Source organism: Strongylocentrotus purpuratus, unplaced genomic scaffold (assembly GCF_000002235.5).
Source record: "Strongylocentrotus purpuratus isolate Spur 01 unplaced genomic scaffold, Spur_5.0 spur5_scaffold_6, whole genome shotgun sequence".
In the NCBI taxonomy this organism is placed as follows: Eukaryota; Metazoa; Echinodermata; class Echinoidea; order Camarodonta; family Strongylocentrotidae; genus Strongylocentrotus; species Strongylocentrotus purpuratus.
Window position 1 is genome coordinate 13,376,054 of NW_022145612.1, and position 24,891 is coordinate 13,400,944.

The following is a 24,891-nucleotide window of genomic DNA, read 5'->3' on the forward strand; positions in this document are numbered from 1 at the left end:
TAAAACCCCAGAGCTTACGGGTGCTCCGCCCCCGGACCCCACCAAGGGCCCTAAGGCGGGCCCCTGGATGCTCATCTGACCGTAATTAAATACCTAAAACCCCTGAGCTTCCGGGGGCTCTGCCCCCTGGACCCCACCAAGGGCTCTAAGGCGGGCCCCTGGATGCTCATTTGACCGTAATTAAATACCTAAAACCCCTGAGCTTCCGGGGGCTCTGCCCCCTGGACCCCACCAAGGGCCCTATAAGGCGGGCCCCTGGATGCTCATCTGACCATTATTAAATACCTAAAACCCCTGAGCTTCCGGGGGCTCTGCCCCCTGGACCCCACCAAGGGCCCTATAAGGCGGGCCCCTGGATGCTCATCTGACCATTATTCAATACCTAAAACCCCTGAGCTTCCGGGGGCCCTGCCCCCTGGACCCCACCAAGTGCCCTAGGGCGGCCCCTGGTTGCTCATCTGACCGTAGTCAAATATTAAAACCTCTGAGCTTCTGGGGGCTCCCCCCCCCCTCTGGAACACGTCAATGGCCTTAAAGAGGCCCCTGGATGCTCATCTAACCGTAATTAAATACCTAAAATCCCTGAGCTTCCGGGGGCTCAGCCCCTTGACACCCTGCCGAGGCTGGACCCCACGCCAATTTACGCTCTACCTGATCGTTAATACTTCACTTTGAAAAACGTTCCGCGGGACCTGCATGTAACGTGTAAGACTGGTGGTGATGCAGATTTTTCGTCTGCCCCCCCCCCCCTTCCGAACGTTTTTTCTCATTACGTCACTGCCCTCGGAAGGTGAGCCCCCTGGAATGTTTGCCCCCCCAATCCCAAACTGCTTCCGGCGCGCCTGGCTGTATGACATAATAGGATATAGCAAAGACCCGTCAGGTCTGTGTGCATCATTGACCTGGAAAACAACTGTTGTCTAAGAACAAAACAACAACTACAACAAAAACATTTGTATGTACTTTAATTATCAATCATATCATAAATGCTGTTTATAATGTTAATCTTCCTACATCTAGAAATCCGGAATAGGATTGAATCAATTGATGCACTGCACCCCCCCCCCCCCCCCCCCTCCCTTAACGGCCTAGACCAAACAAGCTGATTCAAGTTTTTTGTTTTAATGAAATCATTCATGATCATAATGATATTCAGTTCTTGTGCATTGCATTATTATTATTTTACAATGTTCGTATGCGCTTTCAAGTGGTTCTGGTTATAGTTGCAGTGAGTCTATACGGCAAATGCCGAGAAACACATCCCCAGGTCGGGAGGGGATTATTATTAGTCTCGGGATTCGCCAATGGTCGGATGTCATAATTACAGTAATTACAATACACACATAGTACTCCCCCCCCCCCCCTCCCCGTGTAAATTTGGTGTTAGGTGATTGTTTTACCTGACTGCTAAGACAGCGTGTATATACTTGTAGCTAAGCAACTAGGGGACCAACAGCTTTAAGTGCTCTCCGAAGGACTTGGTAATGAGGATTAATGCCTTACCAAAGTGCATGAGTTATTGACTTGGTTTCGAACCCGGTAACTCCCGGTTACGAGACCATTGCTCTACCACTGAGCCATCACGCCTCCTCAAATTAGTGATGAACTTAGCTGAATAACCATAAATTATATATTTTACCAACCAATAGCATAGACTTTCCTCCTGAATATATTTGTATCTTTATTGATATAAGATGGGTGTGTTGAAGGTCTCTCTTTATCATGCAACCTTTGCCCATTATTATCTTAATAGTCATTAAGGTTAGTCCAACATAATAATCATTAGTTTGCGCAAGTCCACTTTGCCATACGTCAACACACTTCAAAAGTCCTCAAATTTGATAATCATATTTATATACGTGTTCTCTCTTTACTGATGGGTGTATAAAGCTATCAAGCGCCCGCAAATTGTGTGGATTCAATACGTGCACAATGGGACAAAATCTATGGGGTGTCAATGTCTTATTTTGGAACATAAAAGACACAAGAACTTACTCATAAATTTTCTTGAATTTTTTATTTAAAAAAAAAAACTTACTCTGCGTTCTAATGTTCAAGTAGTTCCCATAAAATATTATAACTTTGATGTATTCTCTTTCTCTTGCTTATCATAATAAACAAAAACATTTGGAATGAAAGGACAATCCAACCCTTGTAATAGGTTCATAATGAGAGCAGAAAAATAATAGAAACAGAAGGGCGAAAGATTGATATAAATCGGACCAATAGTAAAAAAGTTACGAATGTGTGAAATATGAGATCACTATTAAAGTCTATGCTAATTTCAAATTGGTAGTTTGGTCAGTGGATTGTGACGTAGTCGCGAATAACTCGACCGTTTGCCGTGTACAAAATGATCATTAATGTCTGCCTTCTTCCTTGGGGCACTACTCAAAATATATTATGGATAGCGTATTATTATAGGTCATCTATATAAGAAGAGACCCTCCTGAGTCATTCATTTTTGACAAATTGACATTTTGGTCATTTTGTGTGTTGTGCGTCACTACATCACTTCAGCCCATTGAAGAGTCCATGGTGATTACAACATTCAGAAATTCATAACTTTTTCATTTTTTTTGTCCGATTTCATTCAAAATTCCACCTGCTTACTTTTCTGATTTTTCTGAATGTCTCTAGAGTAGTTTGCTATCAAAGTAGGATTTCTCTTTAATGCCCCACTGTCCTACTTGTAGCTACTTGCTCCCTCTAGACTATTATAGAAAGCAATATGCCTAATCGGTGACCATTGCATGTCCCCCATGATCCTCTTTTTCTTATGTTAATTGAGAGCCGAGTTGATGAGATAGCCACCTGTCACTGACTACGCTGTGTGGTTTAATCCCTCCTGGCCTAACTAGTACAGCCGGCCTTTAAGAGTTACCAGTTTTGTGTACTTAAGAGAGAGGCTAAGGAATGATACATGACGAGTTGATTTGACGGTGTCCAAAGAACAAGTGAGAGTACTTAATAGATGCTTCTCGCTCGTACACAATCCTGTATGGTCACTTTACATATTACTGGATGTGTGTATCACTCACACATTACCCAACACATATGGCAATGGTGGAAAGTTTGCATCAAAGGAATGTTGCGCATACGCGCATACAAGCATGTATCATATTTGGGGTCAAAGGAAGTGCGATGGAAGGAACCAAGATTGGAATTTAAACAATACACGAACACAATAACCAGATTCATAATATTATGATTAGCTACATGTATATGGTATAGGGTTTGTATTAAAATGGCATTGAGTTGAGTTGAGTTGAGTTGAGTTTATTTTATTTATACACGGTAAAAGTCCGAAACAGTTCGCAGACTGGTTTCAATCAGGGCCGTGTCGATAAAAAACAACATAATCATGACATATAAACAAAAGTAATATAACACTGACAGATTCACAACCATAACACGACAATAATAGGAAATAAGCTAAAAACACTTTACTTAATATTGGTAGACCCAAAAGATAAACAATTGAATAAGTTACATTATTATGATCATCATAATCTGTTTGCATATTTATATATATAAATTAAAAACAAAAAGAAGTTTAACAAGATTATAAATAAGTTAAGAACATATTATGTATTCATGTTAAATATTAAATATTAAATAATTAAAAAAATATCAAATAATCAAATCGTACTCATCATGATCATGATTCATAGGAACATGTATATCATAATTAGTTTTATTCATTCAACTGGTCCATCATCATCCTTTACGTCATTTATATTTCATTGTATGATCCATCATTGTTAATACTATGTGATGTTTCATTTAAAATGAAAAGGATCAATTTACAATGTATAACATGAAATACAACATTTAAAAAATCTATACAAAATGGGTGGATTATTATAAGCCAGCCGTATTGGATTTCTTTTTTAATTGAATATATTAATCAAATTTAATGCCCTATGCACAAAAAGTGCTCAAAAATTAAAATTTCATGAAGAAATCAATTTGATGTTTTCATTGTTAAAAAATTGCACTAGTGATATTTTTATATTTACATTGGTACGTTAAAAGTTGATATTAAAGAAAGAAACAGCAGTGGAATAACTCTAAAATAATGACAAAGCGATTTGTGGACTCTATTTTCAGTAATGGTCAATCACAAATAAAGAATTTTATGGAATTCAAGATCTTTAGATTTTTAGAAATAAAAAGGATTAGATTATTACGCAATTCTATGTAATACTAGTAAAATACAAAGCATTGATGCCATTGTATTTGCCTTTCCCAGCAGGGCCCTGTTTCATAAAACGTGTTATCAATAACAAATGCTATATTTCTATGACAAATTTGCTCTTAGCTAATTAAATACCACGATTTCAGTAGGTTATAACAGTTGGTGTTACTTGTTATTGGTAACAAGTTTTATAAGATGATGAAGCGGATCTTAATCAAGTGATTGGTTGAGAGCGTAAGTGTGACCTAGCATTTATTTTGCCTAGCACGTAATTTTACTAAAGACCGGTCATTAGTAAATGCCAAAGGCCGGTCATTAGTAAAATCATGTTATGAAGAACCATTTTAAAAAACAAATAAAACAATTTGGTAAATCAGATTTGCCCGGCCCGATAGAATTATCTATTCGTTTATTATGAAACAAGGCCCAGGGTTTTTGTTTGAAAGTTGAAATGATGTTTCCTTAATATTTATTTACGTAATTCAAAGTGTTTGTTAATTAAGGGTACGCATTTACTGAAATATATTATTTGGGAAACGAAATGTCATGAATCTTTTCCACAGCCTTGAAAATCTTTTGAACAAATATAGATAATTCCATCGGGCCGGGCACATCTGATTTATCCTGATATAAAGTCTTATCTTTAGCCAGTACTCAATCATCTATTGTTTCAAGCTTTCTGTAGAACCTCACCGTGTATTTGATTAGAACTTTACCTCTGCATTGTGAATTTATAAACAATTCAATCCGTATGAAAAGCACAACAAGCGGTGTCATTTTTGCGCAAATCAACAAGATGATTCCTCAGATATACATGCATTTCAAAATGCAAACTTATTTAACAAAATTATGTGCTGTCTCCAGTTTCTTGGGAAAATAATGATGTTGTTTTTATCTTTTTCCCAACATGACGCATTAAAAAACATTGGGAAAGATCCACCAACCTATATTTGATTACTATCGTTTTGTTTTTCATATTTTTAAGAGTGTTAATATGACCTTTATGTTTTACATTCAGATAAATAAGTACTAAAGTCTTTTCAGGCTTAAACCAATAAAATATATCGCAAGAAATAAGTTAAGTATTGCTTTCCTTTCTCTACAAAGTTCACTGGATACGTCGAGACCCATTCTAGAACATAGACTAACAATTCTAGATTTAAGTAAATGGAGTATCATTATTACAGCCCCACTCTAACCCTACCCCGCCCCCCCCCCCCCCCTCTCTCTCTCTCTCTCTCTCTCTCACTTTCTTTTCAGAAGACTATTAGGAACAACTCTTGCCATCGAGTGCATTTGTTTTTCTAAAATAGGCCTATATATTTCTGGTAAATAGGAACTTACTAGACTATGATTTACCAAGTCAAACAACGGAAATGTTCATTATTTTTTCATGGCGTATTTTGATTGAGCTGCATTGTGCATGCAGAGCCTTCGAGCATTGATTGGGCACATCTGGGATCTCAGGATGTACTGCGCATGCTCATATCTAATGGAAAGAACCCAGAATCCATGTCGAGCTAGCTAGCTGAGCCAAATGAAAATTGTTTGATACTTCAGTCACTGGAAAGCGCGCGCTCGACGTAGTAGTAGTGCCTGTTGTGATAGTCGTTCTATAGAATTTCTTAGCATAGATTGAACCAGGGAGTTGATATCATCCCCCTGATTGAACCTGCCATTTCTTGTAATACCCTAGCCCAACTGCTTTAACCCATTTCAAGATTGATTACTGAAGTAAGACAGAGCGAAAGAAAGCGAACATATAACAAGAGCTCTTGTTTGACGGCACCGCGTGTCAATTCTGTTATAGTTCTACCGGTATACCACCAACATGGCATCTGCGGACGCAAAAGGCCTGGAGATGGTGGAGAAAGGGAAGAAAGTTGAAGAGCAACCAGAGGAGGAGGTGGAGGAGAGGGTTGGATGGGGAAATAAAATGGACTTTATCATGGCTTGTATCGGCTACGCTGTCGGATTGGGCAACGTCTGGAGGTTCCCTTACCTGGTCTATAAAAACGGTGGAGGTATGTATCAAAAACTAATTTCAATTTGCGTATGAAATTCAATGATGAAATAATAATCTTTCAAACATTTGTTAAAACAGTGAGCTATATAATTATCAATTTCAAAGAATCAACACTCTTTGTTGATAAAAATGATTGAACAATTTCGACACAAGTCACACAAGCAAGGTAACGTAACTGTAGGCTAGGCCTAGACCTAAAGTGGAATAAATTGTAGGCCTAGGCGGTATCGGGTAGGCGTATATCTAGGTCTAACATTAGATCTGGTCGTACCAAAAGACAACAAATAAATAATTTCAGTCCCATGTTTTGGAATCACTCCAATGATCACAATGCATAATGTCTAACAATAACAAAGCCAGACAGCTGGTTAGGCATTCATATTATACTAAACAGGTAAAGTTATAAATAATTCATTGTGAGAAATGTCACGAATGTCCGCCATTTCCATATTCAGGAACGCGACGCATTGGTGTTTGCTTTGAAATTGTACATAGCCTAATCAGATAGGCCTAAGTAACAGTAGTTTCAAATTCCCAGCTTCTCTTGATGTGCTTCATAAACTACTGCTGGACCGGTGAATGAGATACTGTAGTTCATTTACTTCATAGAAAATCCTGGTTAGTTATTTTATTCAGATATCTTTTAACAACATCATTTTACATCAAGAAGAAAGATGTAGATCTAGCCTCTAAAGTTTCCTGGAGAAAGTAAATGCCTTAGCTAATAGGCTATACTATCGGCTATACGAGCTTCTTCTAGAATGGATGCTGCACATAGGTGCACGTGCGGGTGAAGGAGCGAAAGGGTAAGAGGTCGGCTCTTCTCTTCGACCTCTCGGTTCCTTCACGTTGAATCTTTTCTTCTTCTTTTTTCCTCCTGGAGGGGGTCGATAACATTTGCTTATCACTCTCTTTTCCTCTGTCTCTCCTTCTCTTTTCTACTCTATATCAACTCTCTCGCTCTCTCCCCGGCCATTCCCATGACACGCTGGCATAGAGATATCGGACGTGCTAAATCTTCTACCAAGCTTCAGTCTGTTTTTGTGGTAGTTCTCCCTTCTGTTTTGAAACTGTAGTTTAGAACTAGGCCTACTCTTTATCTATAATACAGCTAGCTAATTGAAGATTGCCAGAAGAATATTTATCTCAAAGTTTACCTAAAAGAATCACAAAGTAAGCCCAAGTAATGTAAACATAGATCTATAATATATTTTGTTGTTGATGAAATGCATTTAGGCCTATTTGTAAAATCTATGGTCATCGTTATCTTCTTATCGATCTTGGGTGTCGATCGTTACCAGAGTTCAGTTTACATACTGTTATTGCACTGACTCATGTTGGCTGGCATCGGCAGGAGAGTCATTTAATTTACCATGTTTACACCAACAACAGTCAATATAAACAACCAAACCCTGGTCACTGATAATACATGTACTTCATTTGCCCAATAGTGGATGAAGCTCACTTTTTGAAATTGAATACATATATATATATATATACATATATATATATATATATACTGGTAAGTTATAAACGTACTGTATACCATATAATTATGTTGTGCGGAAAGAGTCTGATCGTGTGTACAATATGTACATGCTAGAAACATGCGCTCGAGAGTATATTATATGCATCACTCTATCACTACCAGGGACTCTACGACGGAATGAAATTCATCCACCACATGTATTGAGACTTCCTGGTCATAGTATACTAGATCCTCCTTACTCTCTTGCCTGCACACACATACTACTATATACAGAATAGCCTTGTTCCTCCATTCAGAATTCAACTGGGAGAGGTCAGCAGACATGACCTCTTATTTTATTGGACGGGAAAGTTGGGGAAGGCAGACGAAATCCGATCTTTACTGTAACAGAAACAAATGTATACGACCTCTTTCCATTACAAAAAAATGATGACTGTCCCGATTTCCTCAAGCAAGTTCGTTTCGTAAGTTATTTGGTTGTAAATGCATAGAAATAAGTTTCAGATAGGCAATAGAGGTAAGTGATGAAGCGGACGACACTCAAAAAGCTATTAAGAGCAGTTGTTAAAAGAAATAAAGGATTGGACGAAATAAAGTGAAGTTGAAAAGATGACCATAATTTAAAAGGCCTTTTTTCAGTCTGATAATCGGTACCACTAATTTATTGATATCATTCTATCTGAACGCGAAAGTTCTATAGATGTGGAATTATTTTCCTCTTGTTTCCTCGTCTGTTTGAAAGACTGACCAGTAGCATAGGCTGAATGATTACGTTTTCAAAGAGATAAAATATGTATAAACTATAATGAAGGCATTTTACAGTGAAATTAATAAATGAGAAAATGTGAGGGTAAATTCGTGACAAACATGCTATTCACATAATGATAAATTAAAAGGGTTAATGTCAAATGTTACATCTTGATTCATTAAAGGAAAGGTGGGAGAAGCATGTAAAGATGAAGATAATTGAGTCGATAGTAGGGGGCAGACTGAAACAGTGATCGCACAGAATTTTGAGAAATCGACTTAAGGGCAACTTCAGTACCCATTTGTAGGCCTATATTTATATCCCATCAAATCATGTTCGTATGACGTAATGTTCGCACATTTCGAAAGGTGATTGAAAGGCTACTGAAATCGATTTAGGTTGATTTTTCGAAGATCTTTGCTATCGTGTACTTTGTTAACTTTGTTTAGTGAGAGTTGACTTTCCACTGAAACAACAAGATAATAATCGACCGACGACTTTGCTCCGCCAATCCAATGAGTTCACAGATAAGTTCATGTTCAAAAACAGAACCAGGTCCTTGGTGTTAGTTTTAGGAATCGAAACAAGCAGTACCCAAACGAATATCAACACATTATGTGTGTGTATTATATCATTACTACCAGTATTTTGTAATCTTTATTTATGTTCTTAACGTGTGAGTAAAACAAATATATCTATGTCTAACCCATGGTCAAACGTACATTAGACAAATGAAAAAAAATTAAATGAACTTAACTAATGAAATTATTCAAATTAATTAAAATGAAATGCCCGTTCACCCGTTGTGATTTTCATATCATGTACTTTCTACATGAAATTGTTTGGATATGCTCCTACAAATAACATTTAGGTATTTGATTCTCACTTAATCGAAATTCCCCGAGACTGAAAAGAACCGCGAACTTGATCTGATCAAATACCCCACACCTTCTAACTTTACGAAATTTGATTCCTAGTTTCATCCCAAGGCGCCGACCATGTTCCTCTAATGCATTGAATTTCAGTTGCAAATCAATAGAAATATCGAAAGAATGTAATTTACAATTACATGCTTAGAATTAGAAACTTATTGGATACTAGTTGGAACAAAATGTCCTTCATTTAGAATTATGTGATTTTATGCACCAGAATGAATAACTTTGAATCTTTATTACATAGGTGCAAAATTTCCAATCTTTACAGAAAGATATTCTCCTAAGTCAGTACTATGACTTAAGAACATCTTTGAAGTGGTAGATAAATACTTTCCAATTAAAGGAATTATTATTGGACACTTAATTCAAATAGCAATAATAAGGATGATGATATTAATTATTGAATAATAGTAATTGCAATAATAGCAATAATAATAACAACAAATGGACTTGAATTCGTCACTTTGACGAATTAGGTGATACATATCCTCATGTATGAAGAATGCGTTTTCACGATTTCATATCTTATAAATGCTCCTCCCATTATGGTATATCCATATTTCAAGTTTCAACTGGATCTATGATAACAATACGAAAAAATAATAAGGATAAAAGAAAATAATGATGAAAATTATTTAAAAGTTGATTTATATCTCAGAGGTATATATAAGTTGGTGAAACATTTGACCAAAAAGCGCCTCTTATAATTATGCGAACTAATGTATATCGAGTGAATTTTCCATAGCCAAATTATGGATAGTACAATAATGCTTGCTTGCTATACTGTAACAGCGTACAACCTTGGTATCAATACAAATGAAACATGTAAGTGGGTTAAAATAAAAGTTATGAGATATGGTCATGGAATTCACTTCATTCTATTTCGGTCAAGTGAATGAAAGTGATAGTGCAAGTCAAACCGTATAATTATATATGGTTTGAGTAGATACGTGTCCATGCAGCGCCCCGGGTATAGGCAAGGCATATCATTCACCAAACAATATCAATTACTTACTCTAATGAAATAGAGAGACTGTTGATCTAATTAATATTTCCTTACCCATGTAGTAGTATGTACACGTACTCACCTTACATTCTTTGTCACATAAAACGGGGATAGAAGCGAAAATCTGTCATGAAACTACATTTTTCTTTCATCTTCTGTAGGCATGTTTTATAATGTGCAGCTTTTGTCATGCATATACAATTCATGTGTAATTTATAAATTAATGATTTTGCAATTCATGAACTATTTAAAGATTGGGCAGAACCATCACTAAAAGGGTAACGATACATTTGTAAATGATGTTGGCTACCGATATCTTTCACATAAGCCTTGGAGAAAAGTAAAAGAGAAACCCAGAACCTAAAAACTAAACAATTTAAATCTGGATTACTGCTGTCCGGGAATTAAGATTTTGACAAAATCCAAGACATCTAAATGATTAAATATGAGGTTCTCAAATCATTGTTTTGTTAAATCTGGGGTAGTGTGGTTTTCAAGAATAATTAGCGGTTAGAAACAATCGCTGCAAAATTTCATGAGATGCGACCAAGTTTGATCCCAATTATTCTGTAGCATGTCTTTCTGTATTTCTTTCTGTCGAGGTTCACGACCGTTGACAAATAAATTATGTCAGAATTAAAAGTATACCGAAGTTGTGACATCATAAAAATCAATTTTTTAAATTTCTCAATTTAAACTTCAATTTTCCGAAAGAGCATCAAAAATAATAATAATAATGATGTCGAAAAGCAATTGAAATACAGTATGTTATGTTAAATATTTAAATATTGGCTGAGATAATTATGACCACCCGAGTAAATAGAGTTCAATAGGAAATCACTGTTATTTTGCTCTGGTTCTTAACATTACGAACCAGAGCAAGATAACAGTAATTTCCTATTGAAGTCTTTGAACTCTATTTATTCGGATGGTCATATTATACTCAGCCAATACTTAACATATTCAACTGGTTTTTAACATTTGGCCATGATGTTTATGCTCTTTCGGATAATGAAGTTCAAATTTGGAAACTCTAAAAATAATTTGTCGATGACGTCACACTGTCTTGACCACTCTAGTCAGAGACATCAATCAGAAGATCGCATGGTAACCGAGTCAGACAAGTTTGATTGCACAGACTATAGGTCAGAAGGATAAGGTATCACAATATGCTATTCTCATACAGTTCACCAGTATTCAATGCCTACTCTTTTTCATACTTTCTACCTTTTTAGTTATGTTTCCAAACTTTCCTCTGTAAGTATCATTTTACTGTATGTTAAAGAATAAATTCGTATTTACATTCACAGTGTTGTTCAAAGTCAAAGAATATTAAATAATTAATGAATATTTTCCGTTGTTGTAGTTGCAACCCTTTGAAATCCGCCTTGTTGGAGAGTTTTTTGAAATAAATTTTTAGATAAATCTTTGTCGAGCACTTTGCACTGGAAAAGGTTAATTTGTGTCTTTCTGTCATTTAGGAGGATAAAATGGAATCTGACTTTTCAATTCACACTTTCACCGATCATACTACTCTGTTTCAGGGGTTTACAACAAAATGGAGGAAATTTGCAAAATGATGAAAACAGTCACCAATTTCTTTATAGATTGCAATCTGACAACGAATGTTAAATACGATTGGTTACGTCTATTCAGGGCCCTTGGAACGCAAAGATACACCAAGAAAACGGATCTTTCCAAGCTGACATAGACCGTGGATTCGTAGGAGGTCCATGCACAGACCAACAATGAGAGCTCACATCGATATCTTCCGTCTTGAAAGATATTATTATAATTTCCTATGACTTTCTATTTGCTATATGAATTCCCTGCTTATTTCTCTTTCAAATGGCCTAATCTCTTTTTTAATGTAACAACAAATTTATACCTTCCATTTTATTTTTAATTGTAAAGATCAAATCATAGATGGCATCATGGTATAAAAGTGAATGTAAACTCGTAAGAATCCCTGGATGTTTCGTAATGCATGATCCCTAAACAAGGCATTTCATAGTCTCTCTCTCGGGTGTAATGAATGAATGGGTACCTGATACAAGAACGAAATTTCATGAATGCTGCTCATGATGCACATGATGGCAGTCGAGCTCAAGCCGTACTTCTACTAGGCCATGGTTATATTATGTACATGGTTATGATACATGTACTGGTACACCAAGGAAATACTTGCAACATGAACACGTTGTTCGGAGACACGAAAAAAAAATCTAAATTATTAACCACATTTATCACTATCGAGGTTATACGTTGTGGTGTAGGCGTGTAGCACTACTATAGCTCATTGTGTAACTGAAATAATTTTTTTTTTTTTAATGCGAATGTGTACATTTTGAAGAAAGAAGTCCTTGGATGGTCATGTAATTTTGTAAGCCTGAATACGAAAAGCAGAACCAATCAATTCTAGGAAATTACAAAATGATATCTATAATCTATCGAACAAGTAAATTTCTTATTAAAGATTTTGATAGCAGAGATTACCCAAAGAAGGATGAATATATCGGGACTGACTGATTAGATAATCTACCTGTGTGCTAAATGAGAATTGTAAATACATTTATGCAGATGTTACTGTTCCCAACTTCCCATCAGCAATAACTGAAGCAACATTGGGATCCTCATGATTTTGCAACATCGGTTAGCAAGTTTCTCTCAACAACAAACATTACAAGATCTCGAAATAATCTCAAACGATTGTACGCAGTGAATGATGTTCTGAACACCCTACTGAACTTTAAATAGAAGCTTAGGAATGGTTGCTATGATTATCTTCCGATGATTGATTATGTCTGGTAGCCATTTACTACCATTCATGATGAAGGCGAACAGTGAACATGAGAATAATTCAGAGACAAGTCTCGGTCTTGTCTTTCACGTTTCGTTCTGTAATGTTCAGGCAAAATGTACAGGCACCATGTATAGGCAATAACTATGACAATTATATCTTTAGCGATGAGGTGACGAAATATTATTTCAGAGACATAATATGCCTAGGTATTCAATTTTATTCATTAAGAAAATATATGTATTTTACTGTTCACTGAACAGGAAGCGTCTAACACGAGAGATAAGGAGATGAAACACAGAATAGGGTAAAATAACAAATTCTTTGTGAGGTCATTGCCAATATAATGAGGGGTCAATTTGGGTACTTCTGGTTGTTATGGCTGGTTAGAAATCTCGAAGACGACATCAGAACCAGCCCAACTCAGGACACAACAAATAGCTTCGAGAGAGATAAGGTAAGAGGTGACGGAAAAGAGATAAATATTAATTGTCGTTAGACTTGGAGACTAAAGATGTTTTGTCTCGTACGATAATGATTTTTTTTGTTTTTGTTTTTTTGTATTTTATTTTTTAGTTGAAACATAATAAAATATTATTCAACCTGCTTTGTATCGTGCATGATGGACAACGTTTTACATTATTGCTAATCAATAAAACAAATTGTTAAAGCATTAGGAAAATTGCATGAGGGTAGTCTCCTTTTACACGATGCAACGTTTTCTACAAAGACTCTCGGTTTGAGGTCATAGGTCATTCAGGTCAAATACCACCTGGTGATGTGCTTACGTCATTGCTGTGCCTCAGAACTATGGACCTACTAATAAAACTGAAAAGTAGGGACAGGAAAACACATTTACCGAATACAAAATAAACTTACCCTCCTTTTTTACAAACTGAGATGGCCGTCTAATGAAAATGAAATCCATCAATCATGAAATGCCAAGATACACCAAGAAAAGTGATGCAACTGTTGTCTTTATCATTCGATATGGATTTTGGAAATGTTGAATACATAAGACTGATAAAAGAGACGTAATGTATTTATGCCTTACATGCCTGTTTTACACGAGGCGTCACTATGATTGCGTTATTACATACGCTAAGGAAAATTGTCATTTATAAAGGCAGTTAGCTCGTACTCCAATAATTCAAACTTTGAATGCAAATGTTACTCTTTTCATGTTTGCATTCAGTGTTTGTTCAATATCGCTGTAACACGGCGCGTCAAAATACCAAGCCGGCCGTTGACGGAGTCCTACGTCAGTCCAATGACGCCTTATGTACAACGGGTATTATTATATCAGGGCCCTGCATGTTTCGTAGTATACAAATAATACACAGCAGTGAGGGCATTAGTAAGAATTACCCACACAATATACCTTTGGAACAGTCTAACACGCCCTAGGCGATAGCCGAGGGTGTTTGAACGGTTTTTGAAGGCACCGAGTGTAGGTAATTTTACTAATGCCCGAACAAAATGATGTGTATTATTTGTTTGATAAGATTATGTTTTATTTGGTTTATAAAATGATGTTTTATAACATGATTTGACTAATGACCGGCCATTAGCATTTGATAATGACCGGTCTTTATAAAAATTACGTGTTAGGCAAAATACATGCCTGGTCACATGTACGCTCTCAACCAACCATTTGATTATGATCCACGTCATCATCTTATAAAACTCGATATCGATAACAACCGTCAGAGATCTATGACAAATCTGCTCACAGCCAATCGAAGGTAAGGATTTCAGTAGCGTATAACAATTATCGTATCTTGTTATTGATACCAAGGTTAATGAAACAGGGCCTATGGGTGCTGTTGTCTCTGATTATATGATGCGGATGTCGGATAAATTCGGGAGTTGATTATTTTTAGAAAATACGTATGCATACATGTAGTTCCGGGAATGGTTATTTCTACCCTAGTAATGATAGCATGGAAAATTACCCAGGCTTCCATAAAGTGATTTTATGAGGAAGTCTATAATTACGACTGGTTGTTCATGGGGTGGTGGTGGTCCTCAGTAACAAGTGTTTATTTTTCTGTTTGTTCAGGTAGTTGTTGTTGTTGTAAAAGTAATAGTGGGTTGTTGTATAGCGCTCATGTCGGTCAGATTTGACCCTCCTGGCGCTCCCGATTATTACCCTGGTTTTAGCACGGCTGCCATATGGCGCTCTTACATTTCAAGGAATAAATTCCTACCAGGTTTGTTTGTTTTGTTCGTTTTGTTTTTGAACTTTTACTAAGTAAACGAATAATTGAAGAACCACATGTAAGGCTTTCTGGCTCTCTCTCTCTCTCTTTCTCTCTCAGTAGTGTTTCTTGCTTCGTTTGCATTTTAGGCTGTTCCTCCGACTCAACTCTGCTCATGACATTTGGCTCAAGGACGCCAAATCTGATTCCAATGTCACCGTTGTTTAACTTTGTTTAGAAAGCGACTCTCTACCATCTTTCTACCATACCACCTGTCTATCTATAATGACCTTGATGTCACGTCCTTTAGAAGCGGAACATGAAACATGATGTTGCCATATTAAACATAGAAATGGGATTATACATGTACATGCAATCAAACATAATTATTTGTATTCAATCATCAAAATGCGATAGCGGCATATGGGTATGTTGTAGTAATTAATTCATCTAACTGTTAAAGCTTATCTGCCGTAGTTTACAGGAGGGATTAGACCGCTCTGCAAGGTCACTGGACAGGTGGTTATCTCATCAACTCAGCTCTCAGTTAACATAAGAAAAAGAGGATCATGGGGGACCAATGGTCACCGATTAGGCATTGTTTGTTATATAGAGGGCGCAAGCAGCTACCAGTAGTGCAGTGGGCCTTTAAAGCGCTAAAGTAGCCATGCTAAAGTCGTGCTAAAGTCCAGTGGACCGCCAGGAGAGTAACTAGTGCAATAGTAAGATGAGGAGGAGGGTGATGCATTATTACATTAGTAGTTATAGTAGTATGACATGGTATGACATAGGCGTTTTGACTTATCGTCAGTACAACGTGAAATTTATAGGAGTCCACACACACCCACCGCTATTGTCATGATTGCTTCTGTCAGAATTATGCGGGATTTATTCTTTGGCTCATTTCTATATAAAAGTTATTTGGCATGAAGTTTCTATCATGATTTATGATAATATTCTTGTCTTTGGAAAATTCCATGAATTAAATAAAAAATGCTACCAAACTCTGTATTATCGCAGTGAACCTCTCGTTTCATGTCAAAGTAAAAAGCTAATGTCTGATTTTGACAGAATACCACACTATTGGCAGCAATCGGCATCTGGCAGGAATATGCGCCCCCGTTTCCCTAAATATCATGTCAACAATATTGTTTAACCAATTTTTTTCTTCATTTTTGTCGTAATATTTCTTTATAATTCAAATCATCGTTCCAACTCCTTGGTTCAACATTGTACAAACGCTACACTACAAGCTACGAAATCAAAAGAGTAACTTGAAAAACGAAAGAAAAATGCTTTGAGGTGCAAAAACACGTCGTGGTTTGACGTTTTAATTGGAATATTAATGTCAAGAAATATTGAACAAGGGTTGGAAACAAGAAGGGAAATAAAAGCTATCAGTGTAATTTTCAATTGTTCTGCTTATCTTTATGGTAAACGCTGGGAGGTTGTAAACCTCGTTTTATCAACTTTTGATACCATTTTCTTTTTACAAAGTTCATAGTGACGTCTGTTCTAAATCTAATCTAAGCTATGACGTCATGCTCAAAATCGTGTTGGGTTACACCCTTTATACTCCACATGCTGAGACAAGAATACATAGACCGTGTTTGGACCACTTAACATGCCAGTTCCTGGTTCTCTGTTTCTGTATCTAAAATCTATGTTGATATTGAATAATGATGATACCAAGACAGAATAGATTATGTTTATGATAATAACGACGGTTCTTTAAAATTAACCGTGTCCGATCGATGAAATATTGGTCCACATGATACGTTGACGCTATCATTCCACGTATGATCTTACAATACATGTATTTGTATGTTTGTAGTTGATATGATGGGTGTTTAAATACATGTTGTGTACTGTCCTTCGCCTCGTAGAACCAAGGAGCTTCATGATTAATCCTGCTGGGTTCCAGACAGATCGACGCCATTGACTCAGATTTCTTCCACAACTTAAAGATAGACAGTCCAACCTGATATTAATTTGGTTGCTATAGAAGCAGAAAAATGAAAGAAGCAGATCAGTTAATTTAGAGTTGGGGACTGACCGTCGTGAGATGGCATTGTCACAGAACCTTTCTTGAAGTTATTTTGAATAGATTATCATGTAGCTAACAGATCAATAAGCAATACATGGGACAACACGGTCATTATGTCATTAGAACATGTAAGCCTATTTCATCGAAAGTTATATTTCTATAGTCATATTTGAAAAATGAGATTACTTCCAGAGCAACCCTTGGATAATAAATAAGATCATTCAACTGGAAATTTAAAAAAATGAAGAGAAAGTTGACGAATTACATTTACCGCCTGAGTACTCGACCTTTAATGTGACGGTGTAGTAAATTGATAGAATTTCTGGTGCTCATCTTTACCAGACTCCCCCTCTATCTTGTCTGCCTTGCACCGCTGGAGATGGGTTCACGGCCCGTGCGTTGGAGTATGAAGTGCCAACCTCTCCTTCGCAGTAATGCCCTTTTAGTTTTACGAGTTCGCTTAGTCGGTAAATGTGGTGGTTATTTTTTACCTGACTGCTAAAAAAGCATAAATTCTTGTTAGGAAGCAACCAGAGGACCTGCGGCTTTAGGTCCTCTCTCGTGGGTTCAAATCTAAACCGGATGCCTGAAGCCTTCGTAGTAACTAATGTATAGTAATATGTAAAAAGGGGAGTCACCACCAGGCACCTAAATGTATGGCTATGCACGTTAAGAAAGAGGAGAGGGAAACCTCGGTGTAATGGTCCACTTGCACATCCCCAATCAGTTATACCAGAAGGAGAGACCCAAGGGTCACAGTGATCGGTTCAGATATAAACAGTAATTTAATTGGAGGAAATTTAAATCAACATCATCCATAATATTGTAAAAGGGCCTTATGGTTTAGATCACTTAGAAAATGTTTGTAAATAATCATGCCGTGTATCTGCTTTTTGTAAAATCTACAATGAGCACCTTGTCCTCCATGACGTCACACGTAGGCCTACGTTATGGCATTGCCAATCAACGGAATTATCTCCTTTAGTGATCTACATCATCTTGATTTCAACAAAATCACTACATATACATGTATTTGTTTGGAGGGCGTGAACTCTATGCTTCAACACAGAGCTAACGCCCTTCTGGCTGTGAACAGACGACTAATTCTTGGTACGATCTGACCTATGAATAAATTTCTCTGGTTCGCGTGCTCCCACTTGAAGACAACGTTCTTTGAAGATATTTTTTTAATTGATAAGAAACATGGACTCTTGTCAAAAGTGAAACATAACATTGTGAGAAAATGAAAAGACAATCGGCAGGAAGATGGGTCAAATTAAGTTTCAATCTCGCACTTGAAAACTACTGAAGTTTGAATTTGTTTAGGATTGCATTAGGGTGGTGTTTGATATCTATGTTATGCTTAGGATAATATGTTTACAGTCTTTGAAGTATACAGCGTATTATGACCTGACTATATGGTCCTGACATGTTTGATAGCTGCAGAGGTAATCGGTTTATAGTCGGTTATTGGTCTATAAGAAATCAGTTTGACTGATGTATTACATCATTTACACGTGCCTTTAGTGTGTTGCTGCACATCGTTTACACGCAGGATGATATAAATTTTCCGTCCCAGAAAAAATGGGTAAACTGATAAAACGAGGGTATACAATCTCTGTAATGAATAACACTATTTTCGGAGAACCCTCTCCGTCCCTCTTAATCTCCCTCCGCTCTCTTTCTCTCTTTCCTCTCTCTCTCTCTCTCTCTCTCTCTCTCAGTCTCTCTCTCCTTCTCTTATCTCTTTCTCTCTTTCTTCTCTTTTCTTTCCATCCCTCCAGGCTCCATCTCTCATATCTACCTCTTATCTACAGTGTATTTATCTATAAACTAATCATTATCAGACATAAGCCGCATAATGATAGCCAAGGTAATCTTTTCTCCTCAACTTCATTTTCTAAAAAAAGTGTCATACATCGTACATGCATTAAAATGTTGTAAAGAAAAGGATTACAATGTGATGATGGAAAGGAAATATTTGAGAAATGAGATTTACGAAGACCAATCAAGCTATTTTACACACCATTCAAGGTGAAATTTATACTAATATACATTTTCATGGAAAAAACAGTAGCTACACATAAAATTGTAACGAAGGAGCATATTATAATTCCATTTAAAAACGACATTGTCACAATATTCAATCCATTGGTGAATGTCCCCCCCCCCCCCCCCATAACAGCAATGTACCACATATACCCTAAGGGGCGTTGTCTTGTTCAAACTTTATTTAAGCCAGTATAACTTGTCCATGATTATAAATATTGTGATACCATGATAATTTTGTTGGTCCGTCAAATTCCTCTTTAAATTTCCCACACTTGTTTTACAACATCAACATCTTCATCGCCTGCGTATTCTTCTTCTCCTTCTCCTTCTTCTAATACTTCTTCTTGAAAATTAACATTTACAACTTTACATTTAGAAAAATCGGGAAAAAGAAAAATGATCTTCGATGAACACTTGGGAGTCCACTTTGACTATAAAATGGGAACATTCTAATGGGATATGTTCTGCACAAGAAGGGAATTTGAGGAGTATTAGTAGTAGTAGAAGTAGTAGTATCATGGTTGTTAGTTGTTGCCATTAGTATTATAATCCTTATTATATAATTTCAAAGTCGTAGATGAACTGCTGAAAATCCCATGACATTGTTACAACTGCATTGTTATCGTCCATATAAAATTGCTTTCCAAAAGCATCTGGACCGACAGTGGTTTTTCAACACCAAGTGAGGAAATAAAATAATATGGATCTTCAAATTGTTTTTCTTATTATTATTACTTAATCATTACCTGGTTTGACATATTGCGCTGTGAAAATATCGCTCCAGATTTTTTTCTTCAAAGCATTGAAACAAAGCCTGTGATCACAATAACCTTTCATATGGTCCTAGCTAGATACCCCCGAACGTTACCCTGCTTCAGTTAAACATTAACAAACTAATTATCTATAACCCTAGCACAATCTGTAAATGAGTTTACTTTAAATGCGTAATACTAATCGGGGATCTTTTTTAATCGATGACAGTGATAGGAGAGTTACGTGATATGGAAAACCAATGGAAAAACAAACAAAGAAAATTGTTTAATCACGAGTTAAGTAAGTCAAGTGTGTTGTGATCTGGACTATTGTTTTGTAACTATGTAGGCCAGTTCAAAGATCCAACATCCCAAACCATCACACCACCGCCACCAAGACCATGCTCCTGACACCATCTTTAGGAAACCTTCTTCTTCTTTTTTTGTCGTCCCATCGGAAGAGACAATATTCTTTAATTTCAATGATATTGTTTATAATATGTTGTACAATACAAAGAAACAAAATACTGGATGAAAATGAAAAACTTGAATTGAATCGAAATGTGGTTAAAAAGTAGAGGTTGAGAGGATGATTATATTTTATAAACCTTACATAAATCTTTTCTAAATGTTAGTCTTTTAGAGAATACAAATTCGAATAGCATATTAAGGACATCGAGCATAAGGTTTATTTTAATGACATTATTGCAATCATGAAGCAGATAGTTATTGAAGGTTACATGTACTTCAAAATTGTATAAGACAATGCAAGCTTGTAGTATTGACTAGGAATCTTGTGGAAGTTTTTTAGTAAGTGACCTTCAGGGGAGCCATGCACACCGATATGATATAGCTCCTAATCTGATGATAACATGACAGTCACATGAAGAAGTCATGGCAACGGTGATCATTTTGCGTCTTGGTCGCAGAGAATGACCTATGGGTTGCTACCCGTCATGTCGCTAATCGTCACGCTTGTTTTTTGAAAACAAGACATTTTGTAATCAAAGATGCGGATCGGGGGCACCCTCCACCCCCCCCCCCCCCCCATATTGAGAAAAAAAACGTGATAACGTTGTTGTTGTTGTTTTTGTTTTTGTTTGTTTTTTTGTTGTTGTGTTTTTTTTTTGGGGGGGGGGGGTTATTTGTGGCTTTTTCCCGACTGAAGACTATCGATTGGGTTTCCGAAATTGTTATATTGAAAATTGTCACCCCCCCCCCTACCCAATTTCGGACAACCCTTAATCCAATACTAAACGTTGATTTAGTTTCCTTATACTTCCAGACACCTTTTTTTTTCTTACATTCTAAAATTAATTGATAAACAAACCCAATAATTTGACGACCAGATCGCAGTTTTATATAGCACTCTCAAGTGAATTGATAATAATTACATGTACATTCATAACCAATAAATAGCTACCTGACATTATTTTTACACCCCCCCCCCCTCCCCCACTACCTTCCCCGCTAGTCACAAACTTGGCCGTCGTCAAGACATTTGATACACGTGGTATACGCCCATTAATCGAATGGTTAAGCGATTAAGACAATACGGCTCATTCAATCAGTATCAAAGCTTCGTTAGACATTTTTCTATGAACCATAAGTATGTTCTATGAACGTGCGATTGTAACAGGATGAACTGTAAAGACTGGAATGTAAGATGAGAGATAACGATCAGATGAATCATAAACATAGATTGGTAATAAATTATTAACAAGAAGATAGACAAGAAATCAAGTTAATCAACACAAGAAGTGAGATTAGGAATGTTTATACTTATAGCGATTAGCGAGGCCAATTGAAGAAGTATGGTATACAGACATAGTCCTCATACGCATGCTCGTTTTGTAACCGATTGGTAGAAACATAAAAATCGGCCACTGTTGTTTTATCCAACGCCGACAAGCAAATACAGTTAGTCATCCAAAGACGTAATGGGATGGGATGAAAATCACCTATACATTTTTATTGAGATCATAATAATTGCATCTCCCCTGACAACCATATTTCATGAAAATCAGGAATGTTTTAAAGATATAATAACTTCAGTTCATTTTCTTTTTGCGGATCATCAAGAGCGTTCAGTCACTAAATGTTAAATTCAGAACTGGCAAGTGATGCCGATTCCATTAATACTAATTCTTCCTACTTTCTTGTTATATCATAAGGTTATCCACTGTAGATAATGATTGGGAGTTGTTATTTTTATTAAATTATAAATGCACATCGTATATAATCATAAGCAGAAGGCCTCGGGAAGATGTGAAATTAAATCAAAAAATTAAAAAGATATATTAAAGCACAAACCATACGGTTGACAGTGTATGGTTTGTTCATCTCAAACGATTGATATTATGAGGTAATGTATTATCGATTATGATGCGAGCGTACAATGTTATTATATCTATAGAAAATCAAACTTTTACGCAAATGTAAAATTGTAAACCATAATGTATTCTTATTTTTATTGCATATTTTGCACAGGTGCCTTTCTCATACCATACTTCATCTCCCTGGTATTATGTGGTGTACCTATCTTCTTCATGGAAATCTCTCTCGGTCAGCAGCTACAAACTGGTGGTATCTCCGTATGGGAAATATATCCTATTCTTAAAGGTAATTATATACCTCACTTAAGAAATCCAGCCATCTGATTGGTCGAATTACATTCATAAACTTCAACTGTTCCTGTAAAATTCTCGGTAACCATGCATAAAACATTTCAATATTTTTAATAACCATGGTTATTAAAAACAGTTGGTCAGCCTCCATGGTTACCCCATAGGTTTACATGTTAAAAAATGGTTTGAGCGATGGAGGATGCCGTATGTGTGCGAAGGATTGGTCGGTAATTTCAATACAATTGAATCTCGATCGATCTTACCGACAATTTTATCTTGCATTGTTGACATGAAGACGAAAATAAACTTCCAAAAACAAAAAAACAACATCTGCCGATAGATCTTGATCTAAGTTCGTGCCAATATGCATTGCAAAAGTAAAAGAAGAGTCCGTATATGGAGCTTTTGCGAAGCATTCATCACACGCGAAGCCGGTTTCAATCCATTTTAATGTATATATTGGAGAAAACTGCCAAGTATGTTAACGGCGGGCCATAGCCGAGTGGTCTAAGCGTTGGTTTTCGGTACACCTCTTGTTGTACGCAAGGGTTCGAATCCCGTCTTCGACAAAATGATAAATATTTTTCATTTTTCATTTTTTAGTCTATTTTTTTTCGGCATATAAAAGTATTAATGACTGCTTTAATATTCGAGAAATAGTTGTTTTCATACGCTCTCGGGAAGGTTACAATTGGGCTATTCCCCTCGGCAAGCCTCGGGGAATAGCACAATTCTAACCTTCCCTTGAGCGTAATAAAACAACTATTTCTCTCAAAGCAGTCATTAATACTATACTATTAACGCTGTCAGACTGGTACTATTGCGATTAAACATCCTTTATTCTGCTAAATGAGTTTTCCTTACCTTGAAACTTTCCGGTATTTAAATTGTAGTCAATAAAACTATCCATTAAACTTGTGATAGGAGACTAATTGCGACTCAAAGCGTTATTTCATGCTGCAGAAATGCGTACGGAAATGGAACAGTACCGGTATCAAGTCTATGAAGGATTTCATCAATTCTCAGGATAATTAAGATATAATATATATGGTTGAGTTCAATTTTTTTGCAGTTTCGTTTCTCTTCCCATTCTTTAAATGTAACCAATTTAAATTTGTATTTTTCAAAATAAGAGAAAGTTGAATTTTACACGTAGAAGTAACTTGCATATGGCCTGTCATGTCTTTGTTAACCTTGTTAGTACAAATACTATTGTTTGAATTGAAAGTCTGAAATAAATTGATTCAAACTAACTTCTTGATAACATCACTCAAAGGTGTGGGCTTTGCTGGAGCGACCATCTCGGCCATCTTGAATACGTACTACATCGTGATCGTTGCCTGGTCTCTCCTCTACTTCTTCTACTCCTTCCGTACGAAGCTCGTATGGGGAGACTGTGACAACGAGTGGAACGATTTCTTCTGTAACGATCCAATTTATCAGACGAATTGTTCGGCTCCCGATGGTTTCTTTTGCACATCTAATGGCACATTTATCAATAAGACAGAAGGAGAGTCACCGGCTCAACAATTCTGGGAGTAAGCAAATCATTTGTCTCAGATTTCTAAAACGAGAGAATCGCAATTATATATGAATTCGATTGTGAACTAAACAAATTTACCATTCCTTTAGATATTTGTTCTGTGTTTGATATTCATATTGCATAAAGCATGTTTTGCTGTGTTTTTATTCACTAAATATTTATTAAATAGAAATTTACCAGTCAAACAGTTATATTATCAAACATATCTATAACTTCGTCCAATTTGTGAACCTCTATCTTTGAAACAAGATATGTGTAACATAAGTACAGAACCGCCATGAAAGTTCTCACCAGTTGAACTCTCGTTAACCCTTGAAGGGATTTCGAAAAAAGAGAAATTGAAGACAAGTTGTCACAGAATCAATTATGAACGAGATCTTGCTTTCCTCTTGAATGTCACATCAAAATGATTACTAGTATTAGAGACAAGATTTTGTGTAATGTAACTGAACAAAGCAGATTTC

The 24,891-nt window shown here is 36.4% G+C and overlaps 1 protein-coding gene across 1 annotated transcript in view; it reads left to right on the forward strand.

The window, feature by feature from the left end:
* The first annotated feature begins 5,743 nt into the window (after nt 1–5,743).
* Nucleotides 5,744–24,891, forward strand: part of LOC578952 (sodium- and chloride-dependent GABA transporter 1) — a 34,523-nt gene continuing 15,375 nt past the window's right edge. Inside the window, exons 1-3 of the mRNA XM_779088.5 lie at nt 5,744–6,225; nt 22,748–22,879; nt 24,161–24,422. Coding sequence (XP_784181.3) covers nt 6,033–6,225; nt 22,748–22,879; nt 24,161–24,422 — 587 coding nt within the window. The 5' untranslated portion in view covers nt 5,744–6,032. The remainder of the gene's footprint in view (nt 6,226–22,747; nt 22,880–24,160; nt 24,423–24,891) is intronic.